The sequence below is a fragment of the Lithobates pipiens genome, unplaced genomic scaffold, assembly GCF_037356315.1.
Source record: "Lithobates pipiens isolate NorthernLeopardFrog02 unplaced genomic scaffold, aLitPip1_a1.2 Scaffold_35, whole genome shotgun sequence".
In the NCBI taxonomy this organism is placed as follows: Eukaryota; Metazoa; Chordata; class Amphibia; order Anura; family Ranidae; genus Lithobates; species Lithobates pipiens.
The window spans coordinates 19,056,894-19,074,811 of record NW_027507811.1 but is presented as its reverse complement, the minus strand read 5'-3'; the positions used below and the strand labels follow the sequence as shown (position 1 = coordinate 19,074,811).

The following is a 17,918-nucleotide window of genomic DNA, read 5'->3' as shown; positions in this document are numbered from 1 at the left end:
CTATTCCCAAGGAATCTTCTTCAGGCAATGAAGATGTTCACACAAGAGAGAGTTCATTGTCATGTTCAGTGTGTGGGAAATTGTTTACAAAAAAATCAACACTTCTTAATCACAAGAAATTTCACACTGATGAGCGTCCCTATTCATGTTCAGAGTGCGAGAAAGGTTTCATTAATAATAAAGACCTTCTAAGACATCAGAGAATTCACACCGGTGAGCGTCCATATGCATGTTCAGAGTGCGGGAAATGTTTCAATCGGAAAGGAAACCTTATTCAACACCAGAAAATTCACACTGATGTGAGTCCCTACTCATGTTCAGAGTGCGGGAAATGCTTCATTGAGAAAGGAAAACTTATTAGACACCAAAGAATTCACACGGGTGAGCGTCCCTATTCCTGTTCAGAGTGTGGGAAATCTTTCATTTATAATGGAGACCGTCTAAAACATCAGAGAATTCACACGGGTGAACGTCCCTATTCATGTTCAGAGTGCGGTAAATGTTTTCTTTTTAACGGGGACCTTCTAAAACACCAGAAAATCCACACGAACAACCGCCCCTATTCATGTACAGAGTGCGAGAAATCTTTCACCCTTAGAGGGAAGCTTGTTCTACACCAGAGAATTCACACAGGCGAGCGTCCTTATTCATGTTCAGAGTGCGAGAAATCTTTCATGTATAAAGGAGACTTTGATAAACACCAGAGAATTCACACGGGTGAGCGTCCTTTTTCCTGTTCAGAGTGCGGGAAATCTTACATGATAAAAAAACTACTTGTTTCGCACCAAAGAATTCACACAGGTGAGCATCCTTTTTCTTGTGCAGAATGTGGGAAATCTTTTAGGCTTAAGGGAGCCCTTCTTGTACACCAGAAAATTCACACGGGTGAGCGTCCCTTTTTCTGCCTAGAGTGCGGAAAATGTTTCAGTCAGAACGAAAGCCTACTTAAACACCAGAGATCTCACACAGGTGAGCGTCCCTATTCCTGCTCAGAGTGCGGGAAATGTTTTGTTTACAAAAAATCACTTGTTGCACACCAGAGAATTCACACATAGGAGTTGCTGGTGTTCTCCCTTATTTCAACCCCTGCGGCTAGGCACACAGTATTTCCCACGGCCAGGTGCCTAACTTCAGCTCGTTGCTCCAATGACCAGTCCAGGGATTCCTTTTTTGTTTATTTTAATTTAGGTCTGAGAAAATCAGCGGGCGTGGCGCTGCTCTATATTGAATGTATTCTTTTTGTGTAATCTTCACACTGTGTTCTATTTTGGAACTGTGTGACCCCTGCAAACCAGTTCCTTCTAATAAAGTGACAGGCAGTGGCGTCTCTAGGGGGTGGCTTTTGAGGCCATAGCCCAGAATCTCGGGCCCATCGCCCCGAGTTTCTGCACAGGCCCCCAAAGGGAGACCCGTCCAAAGGGATGCATCTCTGCATGTCACACCACTTCCTCAAACTCAATCTATCTAAAACCCAGCTCATATGTTTTCCTCCCCCACATGTCCCTTCCACTGATCTCTCTGTCAAGATCGATGTTACAACTGTCAGCCCATCCAAGAAAAAGTGGCTGGATGGCCACACTCCAATACAATCTCTTTATTGATGAAATTAGTAGTCCATACAGTACAGTGGTGGTCTATACAGATAAGTTGACACGTTTCATACCTGTATCCAGTTCTTAATCATAGCATCAGCTGAGCTGTATACCCTGATCTGTAATGCTGAGCTATATACCCTGCTTTGTAATGCTGAGCTGTATACCCTGATTTGTAATGCTGAGCTATATAACCTGATCTGTAATGCTGAGCTGTATACCCTGATCTGTAATGCTGAGCTGTATACCCTGATCTGTTATGCTGAGCTGTATACCCTGATTTGTAATACTGAGCTATATACCCTGATCTGTGATGCTGAGCTGTATACACTGATCTGTAATGCTGAGCTTTATAACCTGATCTGTAATACTGAGCTTTATAACCTGATCTGTAATGCTGAGCTGTATACCCTGATCTGTAATACTCTGCTATATACCCTGATCTGTAATGCGGAGCTGTATACACTGATCTGTAATGCTGAGCTTTATAACCTGATCTGTAATACTGAGCTTTATAACCTGATCTGTAACACTGAGCTGTATACCCTGATCTGTAATGCTAAGCTATATGCCCTGATCTGTAATGCTGAGCTGTATACCGTGATCTGTAATGCTGGGCTATATACCATGATCTGTAATGCTGAGCTATATACCCTGATTTGTAATGCTGAACTATATACCCTGATCTATAATGCTGAGCTGTATACCCTGATATCCTAATATACCTGATCTGTAATGCTGAGCTGTATACCCTGATTTGTAATGCTGAGCTATATTCCCTGATCTGTAATGCTGAGCAGTATACCCTGACCTGTAATGGTGAGCTATATACCCTGATCTGTAAAGCTGAGCTGTATACCCTGATTTGTAACGCTGAGCTATATACCCTGATCTGTAGTGCTGAGCTGTAAACCCTGACCTGTAATGCTGAGCTATATACCCAGATCTGTAATACTGAGCTGTATACCCTGATCTTTAATTCTGAGCTATATACCCTGATCTTTGAGGCTGAGCTGTATACCCTGATCTGTGAGGCTGAGCTGTATTCCCTGATCTGTAATGTGGAGCTTTATACCCTGATCTGTGATGCTGATGGCTGTATACTCCTGTCCTGTAATGCTGAGCTGTATACTCCTGATACTATGGATGGAAGAAAGTGGAATGCAGGGGACGGAGTGGGTGGATTCTATAAGGGGTGGGGCTTATGAGAAGTGGAAGTGGTCAAAAAGGAAGGGCAGGGTCAGACGCTCCCCCGTTCTAAAATTTCACCAGCCGCCACTGGTACAGGTATTTCGTTTCGCACAATAGAGCCACTCTGCCACAGTATATCTGTGGTAAGCGGTCTTTAACTGGTTAAAGCAGGGGCCCCAAAACTGCGGCCCTCCAGCTGTTGTGGAACTACACGTCCCATGAGGCATTGTAAAACTCTGACATTCACAGACATGACTAGACATGATGGAAATTGTAGTTCCTGAACAACTGGAGGGCCATAGTTTGGAGACCACTCTCTTAAAGTCTACATCTGAAGGTTATTGCATAACCTTAGTTAGTTCTAGATATATTATCAGAATATTGTGCTTACATTATTTAAGCATACACTCTGGGTGTATTGCCAGGCTGTCTTAATATAGAAAATTCCTCTCTTTCTATGGAACAGTGTTACCACATATTAGACTGTAAGCTACAAATCATTGTTAAAGAAGCACTCTAGATTCAATTACAATAAAACACAAAGTAAAATGTTGTATCCTATATGGATTCAAACTGTACCCAACAATGTGTTTTTAATTATGAACTAATTACATTTTCTATTTACCTATTCTATATCTTGAGTTTATGCTGTTCAAGCCAGTACCAAGATAGTCCCTGTTCTCTTTCATTTTTTGGGTGACCGGTTGGGGGCCGATCTCCTAATTCCCTTAAAGCACAAAGTAAGGCCAATATTAAAGGAGGGTCGGTCTTTCAGGCCCCCACCAAAAATGGATCTCTCTCTCTGGAGGAAGACCCGGATCCCACGTGCTCACCAAATATAAATATCAGCACCCAGCATGCTCAGGGGCACCACTCTCTGTAATTGGCTGAGAGAGTATTCATGTTGCTGCTTTGTGTGGGTCACCCCTGTTCACCCAGCACTTTCCAAAGCTTCTCAGATACTGTGGATCCAATCACAGCAGCAGTCTCTAAGTGATAGAAGCTTTCTGTTAAGCAGACAAGCTGATATGTTTTACCTGTTAAGCAGGAGACCACACTATCCTAAACAATATACACCCTAGCACCTATCTAGAAGGCGGCTACACACGCTAACAAACTTTTTCATGTTTATGAAGTCTTGGGGGTGGAGCAACAATATTCTTTTTCGGATACACTTTGGTTTAGGCCACCTGGAATTGAAATGAGAGATTTTAATGTTTGTTGGATGCTAGGGAGTTCATTCACCTGATAGTCTCTTCCGTACACCCTCTGTGCCCATTATGAGGAGTTCCAACCATCTCTGTTTTGAATTCCCAGATCCGTACACCCTCTGTGGCCATTAAAATGGGTTCCCACCATCTCTGTTTTGAATTCCCAGATCCGTATATGCTCTGTGCCCATTATTAGGGGGTTCCCACCATCTCTGTTTTGAATTCCCAGAGCCGTACACGCTCTGTGCCCATTAAAATGGGTTCCCACCATCTCTGTTTTGAATTCCCATATCGGTACACACCATGTGCCCATTATGAGGGGTTGCCACCAGTCATTGGCTTTGTTCCCACTTTGCCACATCTGCTGTGGGGGTATCCCCCCATAACATTTTTTTAAAACAAATTCTGGGGATGCCCTATTTACCACACCCATTGTAACCACGCCCACTTCTAGATTTACTACTTGAAGACTGGCATGTTAACCCCCCCTCCCCTTTTTGTAAAGTGTACACCCCAAAGTATTTAGTAAGAGTTTTAGTGAGTTTTTTTGGAAGTTGTAATTTTTCACCATCATTTTTTGGAAAATGAAGAAAGTAAAATTTGATTTTATTTCACAAAGTTGTAATTTTAACATTTTATTTATTTCTCACTTTACAGCATGGACATACTTAAAATTATACCCCAAAACACATTCTTCTGCTCTTCCCCAGTATGGGAATACCACATGTGTGAGACTTTTTTGCTGCTTTTCTGCATAAAAAAGGGGCCCAAAATCCAAGAAGCACCTTTGGGCTTTCTACGGCCATAAACTATGCATCTGCATTTCCTGACTACCTATAACATTTCTTGAAGCTCTAAACTTACAGAACAATGGAAACACCCCAAAACTTACCCCATTTTGCAAAGTACACGATCCAGCATATTTATTTGGAGGTATGGCACCTTTTTGCCACAAGTTTATAGAAAATGAAGACAGTTAAATATATTTTTTTTACATACAGTTATCAATTAACAAGACATTTTTCAAACAGCATGGGCATATTTAGAATTACCACCTCCCCACCAAAATACTCTGCTATTTCTCCTGAGCAAGGGGATACCACATATAGGAGACTTTTTCCAGACCATTTGCATAGAGGGGCCTAAAATCCAAGGAGCACCTTCAAGCGGCATAAATTAGGCATCACATTTTTTTACTACCTATAGTTACATAGTTAGTAAGGTTGAATAAAGACACCAGTCCATCCTGAGTGAGTGTCTACAATTATCCCTGTACATTACACACTCACATTGGTCCCTACCCTCAAGCCAAGGTCCCCATTCATATACTAGGGCCAATTTTGGACAGAAGCCAATTAACCTACCTGCATGTCTTTGGAGTATGGGAGGAAACCAGAGTACCTGGAGGAAACCCATGCAAGCACAGGGAGAACATGCAAACTCCAAACAGGTAGTGTCGTGGTTGGTATTTGAACCAGCGACCCTTTTTACTGCTAGGTGAGAATGCTAATCACTACACCTCTGTGCCACTCTATCTTGTGTTTTGAGGACTTGGAGCACCAGTACAGCAGAAAAACACATAAAATCTCAAAATTTTGGAGAGTAACCCATTTTTGAAGAGGCAACATGAGTTTATTGAATATTTCTTTTTTTCTGCCACGTTTTTGGAATATTCAGCAAGAAAATGTAATTCTTTTTTACACAAAGTTAATTAGTAAGATACAGTATTTCGACTACACAGCATAGGCATACTTAGAATTTCACCCAAAACACATTCCTCTACTCCTGAGGAGGAAATCCAAGGAGCACCTTCAGGTTTGCTAGGGGCATAAATTATGAATCTGATTACCTTACAACATATCCCATTTTGGAGGCCCTGGAGCACCCACAGAATGACCACATTTTGGAAAGCTATTTTTTTTCAAGAGGTAAGGTGAGACTTTTGAATATTTCATTTAAAAAAATATTTAAAAAATCAACCAATTATATCAAAAACAGTGTACTGCAATGGTTGCTTCTGTATGAGTTGTCAGATAATATAGCTTAGTGTAGCATCATCTCGTATCTATAGGCCAAGCAAACCTAACCTGCTGGTCCGTGACCACCAGACCACCAGGAATGCTATGTTCACTGGCCAGGAAGTACAGGAGGCTGAACAGAGGGTGAGCAAAATAGTTCCTGTGATTCCAGAAGAGCAGTTTTCTGCAGAGGATGGCCGGGATTTGTGTCTCTTGAACTTAGTCAGTGGGACGTTCAGATGGTTCTGTTAAGGCAACAGGCTGAAGCATAGTAAGGAAACAGGCAAAGGATTGATCCAGGCAGCAGGCAGAAATGTGGTCAATAAACAGGCCATGCTCAGTACAGACAAATGCAACACTGCACTGGTGTGGCAGTGATCAGGAACAGTGTCACTGACTGCACTGACTCTGGTGACACTTCAATGGTGTGGCTAGCAATCAGGAACGTGGTTGCTAGATGCACTATTCTTCTGACATTGTCATTGGTGTGGCAGTGATCAGAAATACTATAGCTGGCTTACACTGGTCTGGCAACACTGAAACCAGGTCAGAAACCTAGAACACTGTTACTTACTTATACTGGTCTGATTACACTGGAACTGGTTTTGCTGCAATTATGGATACTCTTGCTGGCTGCAGTGGTCTGGTGACACTGGGATTGGTGTGGCGGGGATCAGGAATGCTGGCTTACACTTGTCTAGCAACACTGAGACTGGTGTAGAAGCAATCAGGGGGGTTAATGGATGGATGGTAAACTCACCCCTGGAAGGAAGGAGGCTCATCCAGTATGCATATCCTCCACATCCATTCTCCATGGTGTTCCTGGCTGCTGGGATTCCTTGCCCACTCATCCCCGCTTCCTCGCCCACACTCCAATCTGATTGGAGTGTGGCTGTGGCTGTGGGCACACACAAGATATCAGGGGGATAGGGGCTGGAGGAGGATGAGCAGTTCCAGCTCTCTCTCTTCTCTCTTGTCCGTGCGAGGCTGCAGCCAGCAACCCCGCTGTTGATCCTGGTCCCATAACACAGTGCAAGTGTGGTGATGATCGTGAACACTGTTGCTGGCTTGCAATGATCGGAAGACACTAGCGCTCTTGTGACAGTGACCAGGAAAACTGTTTCTGGCTTACACTGATCTGGTGACACTGGGACTGGTGTGGTGGCTGGGAGCAGCCAGGGAGCTAATGCACATACCCTTCCCCTCCCTTCCTTCTCAAGGAACCAATGAGAAAACAGCAATAGTTCCTAGGCAGATTTACACACAGCCTGAATCGTTAATGCTGTTTTTTTTAAAAGGGACAAAATTGTCACTCCGAAATTGGGGACCTCTAGTTACCCTATCCCATCCCTTTACAGCCATTTATCCTGGCTCTGTACACCTCCTGTGTCCATCATAAGGGTTACCCCCAGTCCTCCAAGGAGTTTCCAACTCTACAAACCTCCTGTGAACTCTGCACACCTCATATGTTCATTATGAGGGTTCCCACCAGTCCTCCAGGGGGTTCCCAACTCTGCACAGCTCCTGTGCCCATTATGAGGGTTCCCACCAGTCCTCCAGGGGAATCCCAACTCTGTACACCTCCTGTGCCAGTTATGAATAAATATATATGCATTGGAGTCACCTAGAACAAGACTATCCCTTATCCTCACAGCTCTAAAATACCCCTTCCATATACAGAGGCCAACCCTTTTTTATTTTAATTACACATAATGTTGCTCATGTACAAAATAGAGAACAATACATCATTTTGCAAAGGCAATACTGAGAAATCTTAACTCCTGACAGCAAGAACATCATCAATGTACCTACCTCACCACCCAATGCACCTTGTGTATTGTGCCCAACAAATGAGTAGGAGATACTGTACACCATATGAAAGGTCCACCTCCATTCCTCAATAGAATGTCATGTTCCCAACAAATGAGGGGGAGATACTGTACACCATATGAAAGGTCCATCTCCATTCCCCAATATAACGTCATGTTCCCAACAAATGAGGAGGAGATACTGTACACCATATGAAAGGTCCATCTCCATTCCCCAATATAACGTCATGTTCCCAACAAATGAGGAGGAGATACTGTACACCATATGAAAGGTCCATCTTCATTCCTCAATATAACATCATGTTCCCAACAAATGAGGAGGAGATACTGTACACCATATGAAAGGTCCATCACTATTCCTCAATATAATTTAATGTTCCCAGCAAATGAGGAGAAGATACTGTACACCATATAAAAGGTCAATCTCTGGGGCGCATGCACGGGATCGGGGGAAGATGGCCGCATAGCTTCCTCTCTACGCGCCATCAGACACAATACACTCGGCTAGTGGGGCGCATTCCTCTTACCGGCACAGTCAAACTGGCTCCCGCCGCTCCAGATCGTGCCAGGCTCCTGGCAGGTATGAGCTGAGCCTCCCAGCACTGTTGGAAGAACCGCTCTTAGCTGAGGGATTCTCCTGCTGTGGGAAAGAGAAGGGGCAAGATGGCGCCCGAACCTCTCCTGTGGACAGTCTCCATCAGTTTCCCTGGTAAGCCATGTGACAATAGACTCTGATACCTTACTGCTGAAATTCCACTCTATAGCGGGATGAAATTACCACGGCCTCCCACAAGCTCTCCTCTGACCTAGTAAAGGGTCTTAAAGAGCTAGGCCACGGCACTAATCAACTGGAGCAACACATGGACTTTGCAACCACGGTCCTTGAGGGTCATGAAGGGGAGGTTGACAATCTGAATGCTGAAATGGAGAGTTTACGGGATAAATTAGAAGATGCCGAAAATACGGCCTGCAGAGATAACCTCCACATCCCTGAAGTCCCTGAAGTCATTACAAACCTGCAAGGTAACACTTTCTGCTTTCTTCCAAGAGCTGGCACCAGAGATTCCCCCATGAACGTCTGGAATTTGATCATATTCATAGATCACTGGCCCCTAAACCAACCGAGGGTCCGCCAAGAGATATTATCAAATTCCATTATTATCGCACTAAAGAAAGGCTTCTGCAGGCAGCCAGGTACCGTCAAGACCTTTCCTTTCAGGGCAACTCCCTCCAATTATTTGCAGACCTTTCCCCGGTCACTATCGCCAAAAGGAGATCGCTGAAACTGTATCTACAGATATTACAGACACAAGTAATAAAGTACAGATGGGGTTCCTTTTTAAGCTCTCATTTTTTCATCAAGGCCACCAGTTTCAAGCTTCTTCTATACCTGAACTGAGGCGACACTTTCAAGACCTGCAGCTGGATGTTCCTTCCACCCAAAGGGAGGTGGCATTTTCATCAGCCCGCCCAAGATCATCCCAACCCCCCTGCAGATCATATCAGCCTTCACGCCTATCCCAATGCTCTTCTCAAGCATTACGTTCCCTTCAAGCACAACGTTTCCAGGATGTGCCCAAGGGATGACAACGTTGCTTTTTCCCATCGGGGTTGTCTGCTTCTCCTTGAGCCTAGTTTTCCATCAGGCTGTTTATTTATTCAATGCTGGTCATAAACCACAGACCATGGTGTGCCATCTCTAACTCCCAGGCCGGATGGCCCTGGCCTTGTCATTTTGAGCCCTTTATCCTATAATACTGTTCATAACATCCACACCTTTTTTCTTTTGTTTGGCATGTTGAGGTCTTACCCTGGGCGTGGTGGCTGGGAGAAGCTGGAGGCTAATGCATGGACCACTCCCTTCCCTTCTCCAGAAACCAATGAGAGAACAGCAATAGTTCCTAGGTAGGTTTACGCACAGCCACGTGTGTTGATGCTGTTTTCTAAAATGGGACAATATTGGGGACACATTTTATCTGGGGTCAGCCTCTTGAAGCTGGAGACATCTGGTTACCCTATCCCACCATCCCTGTAAATCCCGGTGTGGGTGAGGCTTAGATGCCCTAATGGTGGACACGAGAACCATACTCACTAATAGCCTAGATTCTAGGCAAGTGTTTGCTATCATGGGAAATCAGCATGAAAGCACAACTCCAGACTTAGAAGAGAACACAATTAACCCTCTAACAACCTGAGGCAACTGGCTTTACTGTTAACACTAAGCACTACAGACACTACTACAGTTAGAGAGCATAAACTCCTCTGTGTGCAGCATTTAGGATTCAGTACCGCAGAGCCTGCACCAGCATCCAACTCACCATTTCCTGTTACCCCTCTCCCAGTAACTTATCCACAGTTACCAATAAATATGGGATATTAACCTCACTCCATAACTACATGCTTGCTTCTCTCTCCCAGGGGCCCATCTACACCTTTCGCTCATGACATCCCAGGCTAGGTCCCTAGGAACTCTGTGCTGCTAGTGCAATTCCAAACTGCAGTGAACTTGCTGCTATTGAAAAGTGTTGAGCACAATGCCCCTTCACTACCAGAGTAACCATCATCTTACACCAAGTCACCCATTCTCTGGCTGGTTGATTGCTTACGAAACTCTACATGTACAGATGTCCCTAGCAATGGTGATATAGCCTAAACTAGACAGCAAAATACACTAAAATATACTATATTTCTTCTAACCTAAAGTTCCCCAGGTTACAAGCCCTGTTCTTTAGATGTACCATGCAATATACCACTTAAGAGAGGCACTTCAGACCAGGCATTAAACGATTAATGATAACTTTACTGAAGAAAGGCAACATACAGGAACAGTTCTTGTAAGGCAACTTCTCACATGAATTGCTGTACAAAGTGCTTTAGGGCTCATAAGGTACCTTAACAACAACAGAGTCTATCGTCCTTTAGAGGCGAGTGTCCGTGGTTGGCAAATAATAGGCTTGTGCAATTCATTTCGTAACAAATCGAAATTCGGCCGAATTTTGCATCTTAACGAATTACAACGAATACGAAAGAAATATAACGAATTAATTTGAATTAATTCGACATGATTCGGTAATTCTTTAAAGATCTAATGAAACAAAAGGTCAGCTCAAAGTAAATCTTATAGTCCAATCAGCTAATTAATTTTGTGCCGGAGGATGGATTACTGGCAAAGTGCATTCCTGAGAACTGAGTTAGAAGTGTGTTGTATTGTATTTGAGCCGAGGAGAAGAGACGTTGTCATTGTGTGTGTTAAAAGATTCAATAAACAAACGACTTTCCAAACTACGAAGAATCATTATCACGAATGTCTATACATACATAAATAGCGAATGTCAACGAATACGAACAAATGAATTCGACACTCTACGAATAATAACGAATTATCCGAAAACGTATTAACGTAACATAACGAATATAACAGAACGAAATGATGTATTTTACGAATGACAACGACCCGAAACTAAACAAAATTTTCCGTTGTGCACAAGTCTAGCAAATAATTCACAAGAGGTAGCAGAGTCCACATAGTCTATGTTTGGTGAAGATCCTTAAAGATCCTTAAAGGCAGCAAGTCCAAGATTCATAGTCCTCAGGTTCCCAGTCCCTCAGGGAATCCCGAATAACCCCCCGACCCAGCTGGGTCCAGTCCAGCATTTCCAGCAGCTCTCTCTTAGGACACTGAAGTCCCCTTTTTTATCTGTAGAAAATTGTTGGGAAAAAAAATAGCCAATCAATTCCTTAGATCTACCACACACCAACATTGTATCAGTTTCAGTGGAAAGCCGGCATCCTGTCTGTGCACACATGTGCACATTATGAAGGGCGTCCGCCATATTGCACACCACCTGGCAACTCTGCACACCTCCTGTGAGGGTTCCCCTTAGTCCTCTAGGGAGGCTCCCAACCCTACATACCTCCTGTATTCATTAGAAAGGGTTCCCATAATCCCTACAAACCCGTCTCTGCACACAGTCTTTTTCCATAAAAAAAAAAAAAAAATCTTAAACTAGTTCATACCTGCCCACAGTACATATACAGTGCCTTAAAAAAGTATTCATACCCCTTGAAATTTTCCACATTTTGTCATATTACAACCAAAAACGTAAATGTGTTTTATTGGAATTTTCTGTGATAGACCAACACAAAGTAGCACATAATTGTAAAGTGGAAGGAAAATGATAAATGGTTTTCAATTTTTTTACAAATCTGAACAGTGTGGTGTGCTTTTGTATTCAGCCCCCTATACTCTTAAGCCCTTGTACACATGGTCGGAGAATCCGTCGGAATGTGTCCTATCAGACCGTGTTGTCGGATAATCCGACTGTGTGTGGTCTGCATCGGACTGATTCCGTCGGAATATCCGTCGGACCCAATTTTCCAACTTGTTGGAAATATTTTCCGACAAACTGGTCCGATCGGACATACTCCGATCATGTGTAGAGAATTCCGATCGGACAAAGTGCCACGCATGCTCAGATCAAATTCCTACACCAAAGCTATTGGCTACTAGCCTGAACGTAGTCCCGTCGTAACGAAATAACGTCATCACGTTCTGAATGATCGGATTTTCCGACAACTTGGTCCGACCGTGTGTATGCAACAGTTTCGGACACAATCCGTCGGACAAAATCCAACGGATTTGGTTGGCAGAATGTCCAACCGTGTGTACAGGGGCTTATACCCATAATTAAAATCTAATGGAACCAATTGCCTTCAGAGGTCACCTAATTAGTAAATAGAGCCCACCTGTGTGTAATTTAATCTCAGTATAAATACAGCTGTTCTGTGAAGCCCTCAGAGATTTGTTAGAGAACTTTCGTGAGCAAACAGCATCATGAAAGGCCAAGGAACACACCAGACAGGTCAGGGATAAAGTTCTGGAGAAGTTTAAAGCAGTGTTAGCTTATAATAAATATCCCAAACTTTGAACATCTCCTGGAGCTCTGTTCAATCCATCATCCGAAAATAGAAAGAGTATGGCACAACTGCAAACCTACCAAGACATGGCCGTCCACCTAAACTGACAGGCTAGGAAAGGAGAGCATTCATCGGAGAAGAAGCCAAGAGGCCCATGGTAACTCTGGAGGAACTGCAGAGATCCACAGCCCAGGGGGGAGAATCTGTCCACAGGACAACTATTAGTGGTGCTCTCCACAAATCTGGTCTTTATGGAAAAGTGGCAAAAAGAAAGCTATTGTTGAAAGAAATCCATAAAAAGTTCCATTAGCAGTCTGAGAAGCCATGTGGGGGACACATAAAACATGTGGAAGAAGGTGCTCTGGTCAGATGAGACCAAAATTGAACTTTTTGGCCTAAAAACAAAATGCTATGTGTGGCAAAAAACTGAAACTGCAAATCACCCTAAACACACCATCCCCACCGTGAAACATGGTGGTGGCAGCATCATGTGGAGGGGATGCTTTTCTTCAGCAGGGACAGGGAAGCTCGTCAGAGTTGATGATAAGATGGATGGAGCCAAATAAAGGGTATTCTTTTTTTTAACCAAAACAAAGTTTATTGAGCATATAAACAAGAATGTCATCATACATATGCACAAACACTAGTGCAACAAGCACCAATATATGCGTAGAATAATAAAATACACATCCTATGTCTGACATACAAAAGCGAAACATACTAACTGCCGCACATACTAACATCATATGCAGGTGTGTTCGAGAACAAATACCCCAAGAGGCAAGGGCACAGAAAGTGCCTAAGGGGGGAGGTCGGGCTCTACTACGGTGTGGCACCTGCGCTTCAGCTTGAGCAGCTATGTGTGCTCCCCATCCACCTATCCCACACTTTACAAAATTTCTCTGGGCACCCACGGTTGGCATAGATTGCTTTTTTATACGGTAAAACACTGTTCACAGCCCTCTTCCACTGCTGGATCGTAGGGGAAGTAGGCCTGAGCCACAACAAGGCTATCTGCATCCGAGCAGTGAAGAGGACCTCCTGTAAAAACGTCCTAAAGTGTTTGTCCTCCTCAGGAAGAGGAAGAAGACCAAGGATACACTGCCGCGGGCATAATGTGAGGGGGGAGCCCATATGGTCATGCAGGAGCTTAACTATTTGCTCCCAGAAACCCTGAACAGGCGGACAGGCCCAAATGAGGTGGTAGAAGGAACTGTTGGCATCACCACATCTAGGGCAAGTGGGATTAAAGTCTAACTTGAATTTGGACAGGCGGCCCGGGGTAAGATATGTGCGATGGAGCATGTAGAGGTGCGTGAGCCTATCCGACATTTTAGGAGATACCACCTTAGACACAGTTAGAATATCACTCCACTGGTCATCCTCCATACTCCCAACATCAGCCTCCCAGCGCGCCTTCAGCCGGTAAGCTCTAGCTGTGGCCTGGGGGGTAATGAGGAGCTGGTAGAAAGTACAAGAAATCAATTTCCTCGAGTCATCTCCAAACACCAGGTCCGCCAAAGCTGTGGATTCCAGTGGTGGAGAGGAGCGCCCAAACTGGGTCTGAGCTGCGTGACGGACCTGCAGGTAGCGGAACAGCATATGGTTGGGAAGGTCATATTCCTCCTTAAGCACCTGAAACGTTTTCATGCCCTGAGCCCCGTATAGCTGGGACAAATATAATATCCCTCTACATATCCACAGGTTGTAATCCGGCACCTTCAGCAGCTCGGGTAGAGAGGGGTTCTCCCACAGAGGCGTGTGGGCGTGCAGGATGGGGGCTGCAGTCAATTTCTGCGCCCCACTCCAAATTCTACTATGGTGTAGAAGCATGGGTTGTCCCGCCTCCGAGCGCGAAAGCCCCCGATGACTACAAAATAGGATCTGAAAGGGGTGCGCAACCACGTCCGTGATCGCTGTACATACCAGAGTAGAGTAACGGAGCCTATCATAGGTGTTAATATAGTAAAGGTGGGACAGCTGGGAAGCCATGTAATAAGCTGCCAGGTCCGGTAACGCCGCCCCACCCAAGTGGACAGGACATTTGAGAGTCTGCCAAGCCAACTTATGCCTGGAAGACCCCCAAATAAAGGAGTTTAAGATAGATTCCATGTCACAGAAGATATGGGCTGGGATAGATATCGGAGCGTGCCAGAAAATATAAAGCAATTTGGGAAGGAGAATCATCTTCACAAGTCCCAACCGTCCCATGACCCCAAGAGGCAGTCTAGACCAAACCTGAGTCTTACATTTTAAAATGGGGAAGAGTGGCTGTATATTCAAACGGATGTAATCCGCAAGGGAGCGGGAGCACTGTATTCCCAAGTACTTGATCCGGTCCGTCCGCACAAGGGGAAGCGCCACTTGCATCGACGTGGGAGCAGTCACATCTATGGGGAGGATTTGGGATTTAGACCAATTTATCCGTAGCCCCGAAAAGTTGCCGAATCTCTGGATCAACTCCAAAGCCGCTGTCAATGAGGGGCCAGCATCTTCCAGGTACAACAGCATGTCGTCAGCATATAGGCTGAGAACCTCCGACACCCGCCCCCTACAGAGGCCCCGAATGTCAAGGTGTGCTCTAAAAGCGATAGCCAGAGGCTCCACAGCCAGCGCATACAACATAGGCGAGATAGGGCAACCCTGACGCGTGCCGCGGGATAGTGGAAAGGAGTCGGATATCTGACCATTTACCAATATACGAGCAGTGGGGGTCTGATAAAGAAGCTGAATCCAACGTACAAATCTAGGGCCAAATCCAAACCTGTGGAGGCACTCCCACAAATACTCCCACTCCACTGAATCAAACGCCTTAGCGGGGTCCAGGCTAACCACTACCCTGGCACCAGAATTATCATGGAGAGCCTGTAGATTCATGAAGAGCCTCCACAGATTAAACGCTGTATTTTTCGTGGGCATAAAGCCAGTCTGATCTGTGTGAATAAGATCGAGAATTACTTTGTTAAGTCTAAGGGCTAAAATTTTGGCCAATATTTTAATATCCAATTGCAATAGGGAGATCGGTCTGTACGATTCGGGGCAAAGGGGGTCTTTGTCAGGTTTCAGGATGAGAATAATCAGGGCCTCGCTCATGGTACGGGGGAGGGATCCGGTTGCAAACATATGGGAATAGAGCATCTGGAGTTTAGGGATCAATACCTCCTGGAACTGGGAATAAAATTCCCGAGGGAGGCCATCGGAGCCTGGAGCCTTAGCCGGTGCCAAGCACGCCATGGCCTCCGCTATGCATTCCTCGGTGATGGGGGCATCAAGGAGCTCAGCCTGAGAGTCCTTGAGAACAGGAAATTCCACCCCGTCCAACAAGGCACCCAGCTGCTCCGGAGAGCCACCAGCTCCCGAAGCATAAAGATCCATGTAAAAGCGACGGAACTCACGCGCCACCTCCACTGGATCAGACAATAGTTCCCCCGTGGCTGAGGTCAACTGAACAACCACAGGAGGGCTATGGTCCATTCGGGCCAGGTAGGCCAGTATCTTCCCCGCCCTCTCTCCATATTCATAGGTTTTTTGTTTACTATAGAATTTGGTCCTGTCAGATTTTTCATAATGTAAGTGGTCCGTAAGTCTGGAATGTAGACGCAGCTTGGCAGAGTTCGAAGGCGTGGGATCCGCCACAAACTCCCTTTCCAGCTCCCCCAGCGTCTCCTCAGCCTGCTTTATAACCAGACACGAGGAGGCCCTGTGACGGCTAATACGAGTTGACAAAATCGTGCGGGCATGCAATTTAAAAGCCTCCCAAACTGAGCCAAACGAGACCGATCGCACATTGGTTTGGAAATAGTAGGCCCATTCCCTCTGAACAGCGTCCAGGTCAGGAAGGACCGTCAACCAAAATGGGCTCAGCCTCCACGGGCGAGCAGTGGGGACAGTTGGTAGTCCAATACGGACCCAATAGGGCGAGTGATCCGATAGGGTCCTGGCTCCAAAACCCACATCCCGTAAATACGGGAGCAGGGCAGGGGAGAGCAGGACCATATCTATACAGGACATGGCGTTGCGTGCCGGTGTAAAGCAGGAATACGCCTTTTTAGTAGGATGCTTATATCTCCAGGTGTCCGTCAGCGCGAGCTCAGAGAGGAATTTACCAAATCTAGTGAGTGAGGGGCGGGGCGAATGCACAGCAGATTGAGTGACCCTATCCAGGGTGGGATCAATCACCGCATTGAAGTCGCCCAACCATATAGCAGGTAACGCGGGGTGCTGCAGCATATATTGGACCCCCTCCCGAAGGGCCCCAAATTGGAAAGGGGGGGTATATAAAAAGCTAGCAGGAGGAACTCCAGACCCCCCACCGTGACATGTAAAAAGAGGTATCCCCCTTGCCGATCTGATCGCAGGCTGTGTAGATGGAACTGAGTACCCCTGGCCACCAGAACAGCAACCCCCCTAGAATTGCTCGTGTAGGGAGCATGGTACATCCACCCCACCCACGGCCTTTTAAGGGACAGTTGTAGCTGGCCCGTCACGTGAGTTTCAACCAATACAACAATATCTGCACGCATCTGCTTAACACATGACAGGACAGCCACACGTTTCCGTCTGGTCCCCAGTCCCCTCACATTCCAGGTAACCAATTTAAGGGTTCCCATCGCCATCTAGGTGTTTTACACAGAACCGGTGCCTCAACTGTAGGTCACCCAAAATCGAGGCCCATAAACCCGCCTGAACAGAGGGAGCCAGCCACACTACCCCCCTCCCGAGATCTCTCCCACACCAAATAAAATAATACAGAGAGCACATAACAATTGAGCAGCCGCCAGACACTATGATATGGATAAGAACAGACATAGAGTAACTAAACAGTGCAAAAAGAACAGTATCTACTCTGGACCGGCAAAACAACCCAAGCTCCACGCCACCGTCCTTCTCCTCGTGGGCCGAGGCCGGCCAGGGAAACTCAGCTTGAACAGTCAGTGGTGCCCGCATCCGGCCACAACAACTTTTATGGAAGGCACAGGGTGACAAGTAGAAATGAAGGCCGGGTGCGTCCACCTCCGGCAAGGGGGACGAACAAGAGTTAACTGTGCTGCACAGCCAGGTGGAGGCGTACAACATCCAACACCAACAAAGGACGGGGTGCAAGAATCCGGCTGCCATAAACGTCTATGGAAAGAAGGGACCGACCCAAAATATGAAAAA

General features: G+C 45.6%; 2 protein-coding genes across 2 annotated transcripts in view; both read left to right on the top strand.

The window, feature by feature from the left end:
• Positions 1–4,581, top strand: part of LOC143956402 (uncharacterized) — a 48,985-nt gene extending 44,404 nt beyond the window's left edge. Inside the window, 1 exon segment of the mRNA XM_077466616.1 lies at positions 166–4,581. Coding sequence (XP_077322742.1) covers positions 166–1,055 — 890 coding nt within the window. The 3' untranslated portion in view covers positions 1,056–4,581.
• Positions 1–17,918, top strand: part of LOC143955186 (uncharacterized) — a 141,960-nt gene that overhangs the window by 66,437 nt on the left and 57,605 nt on the right.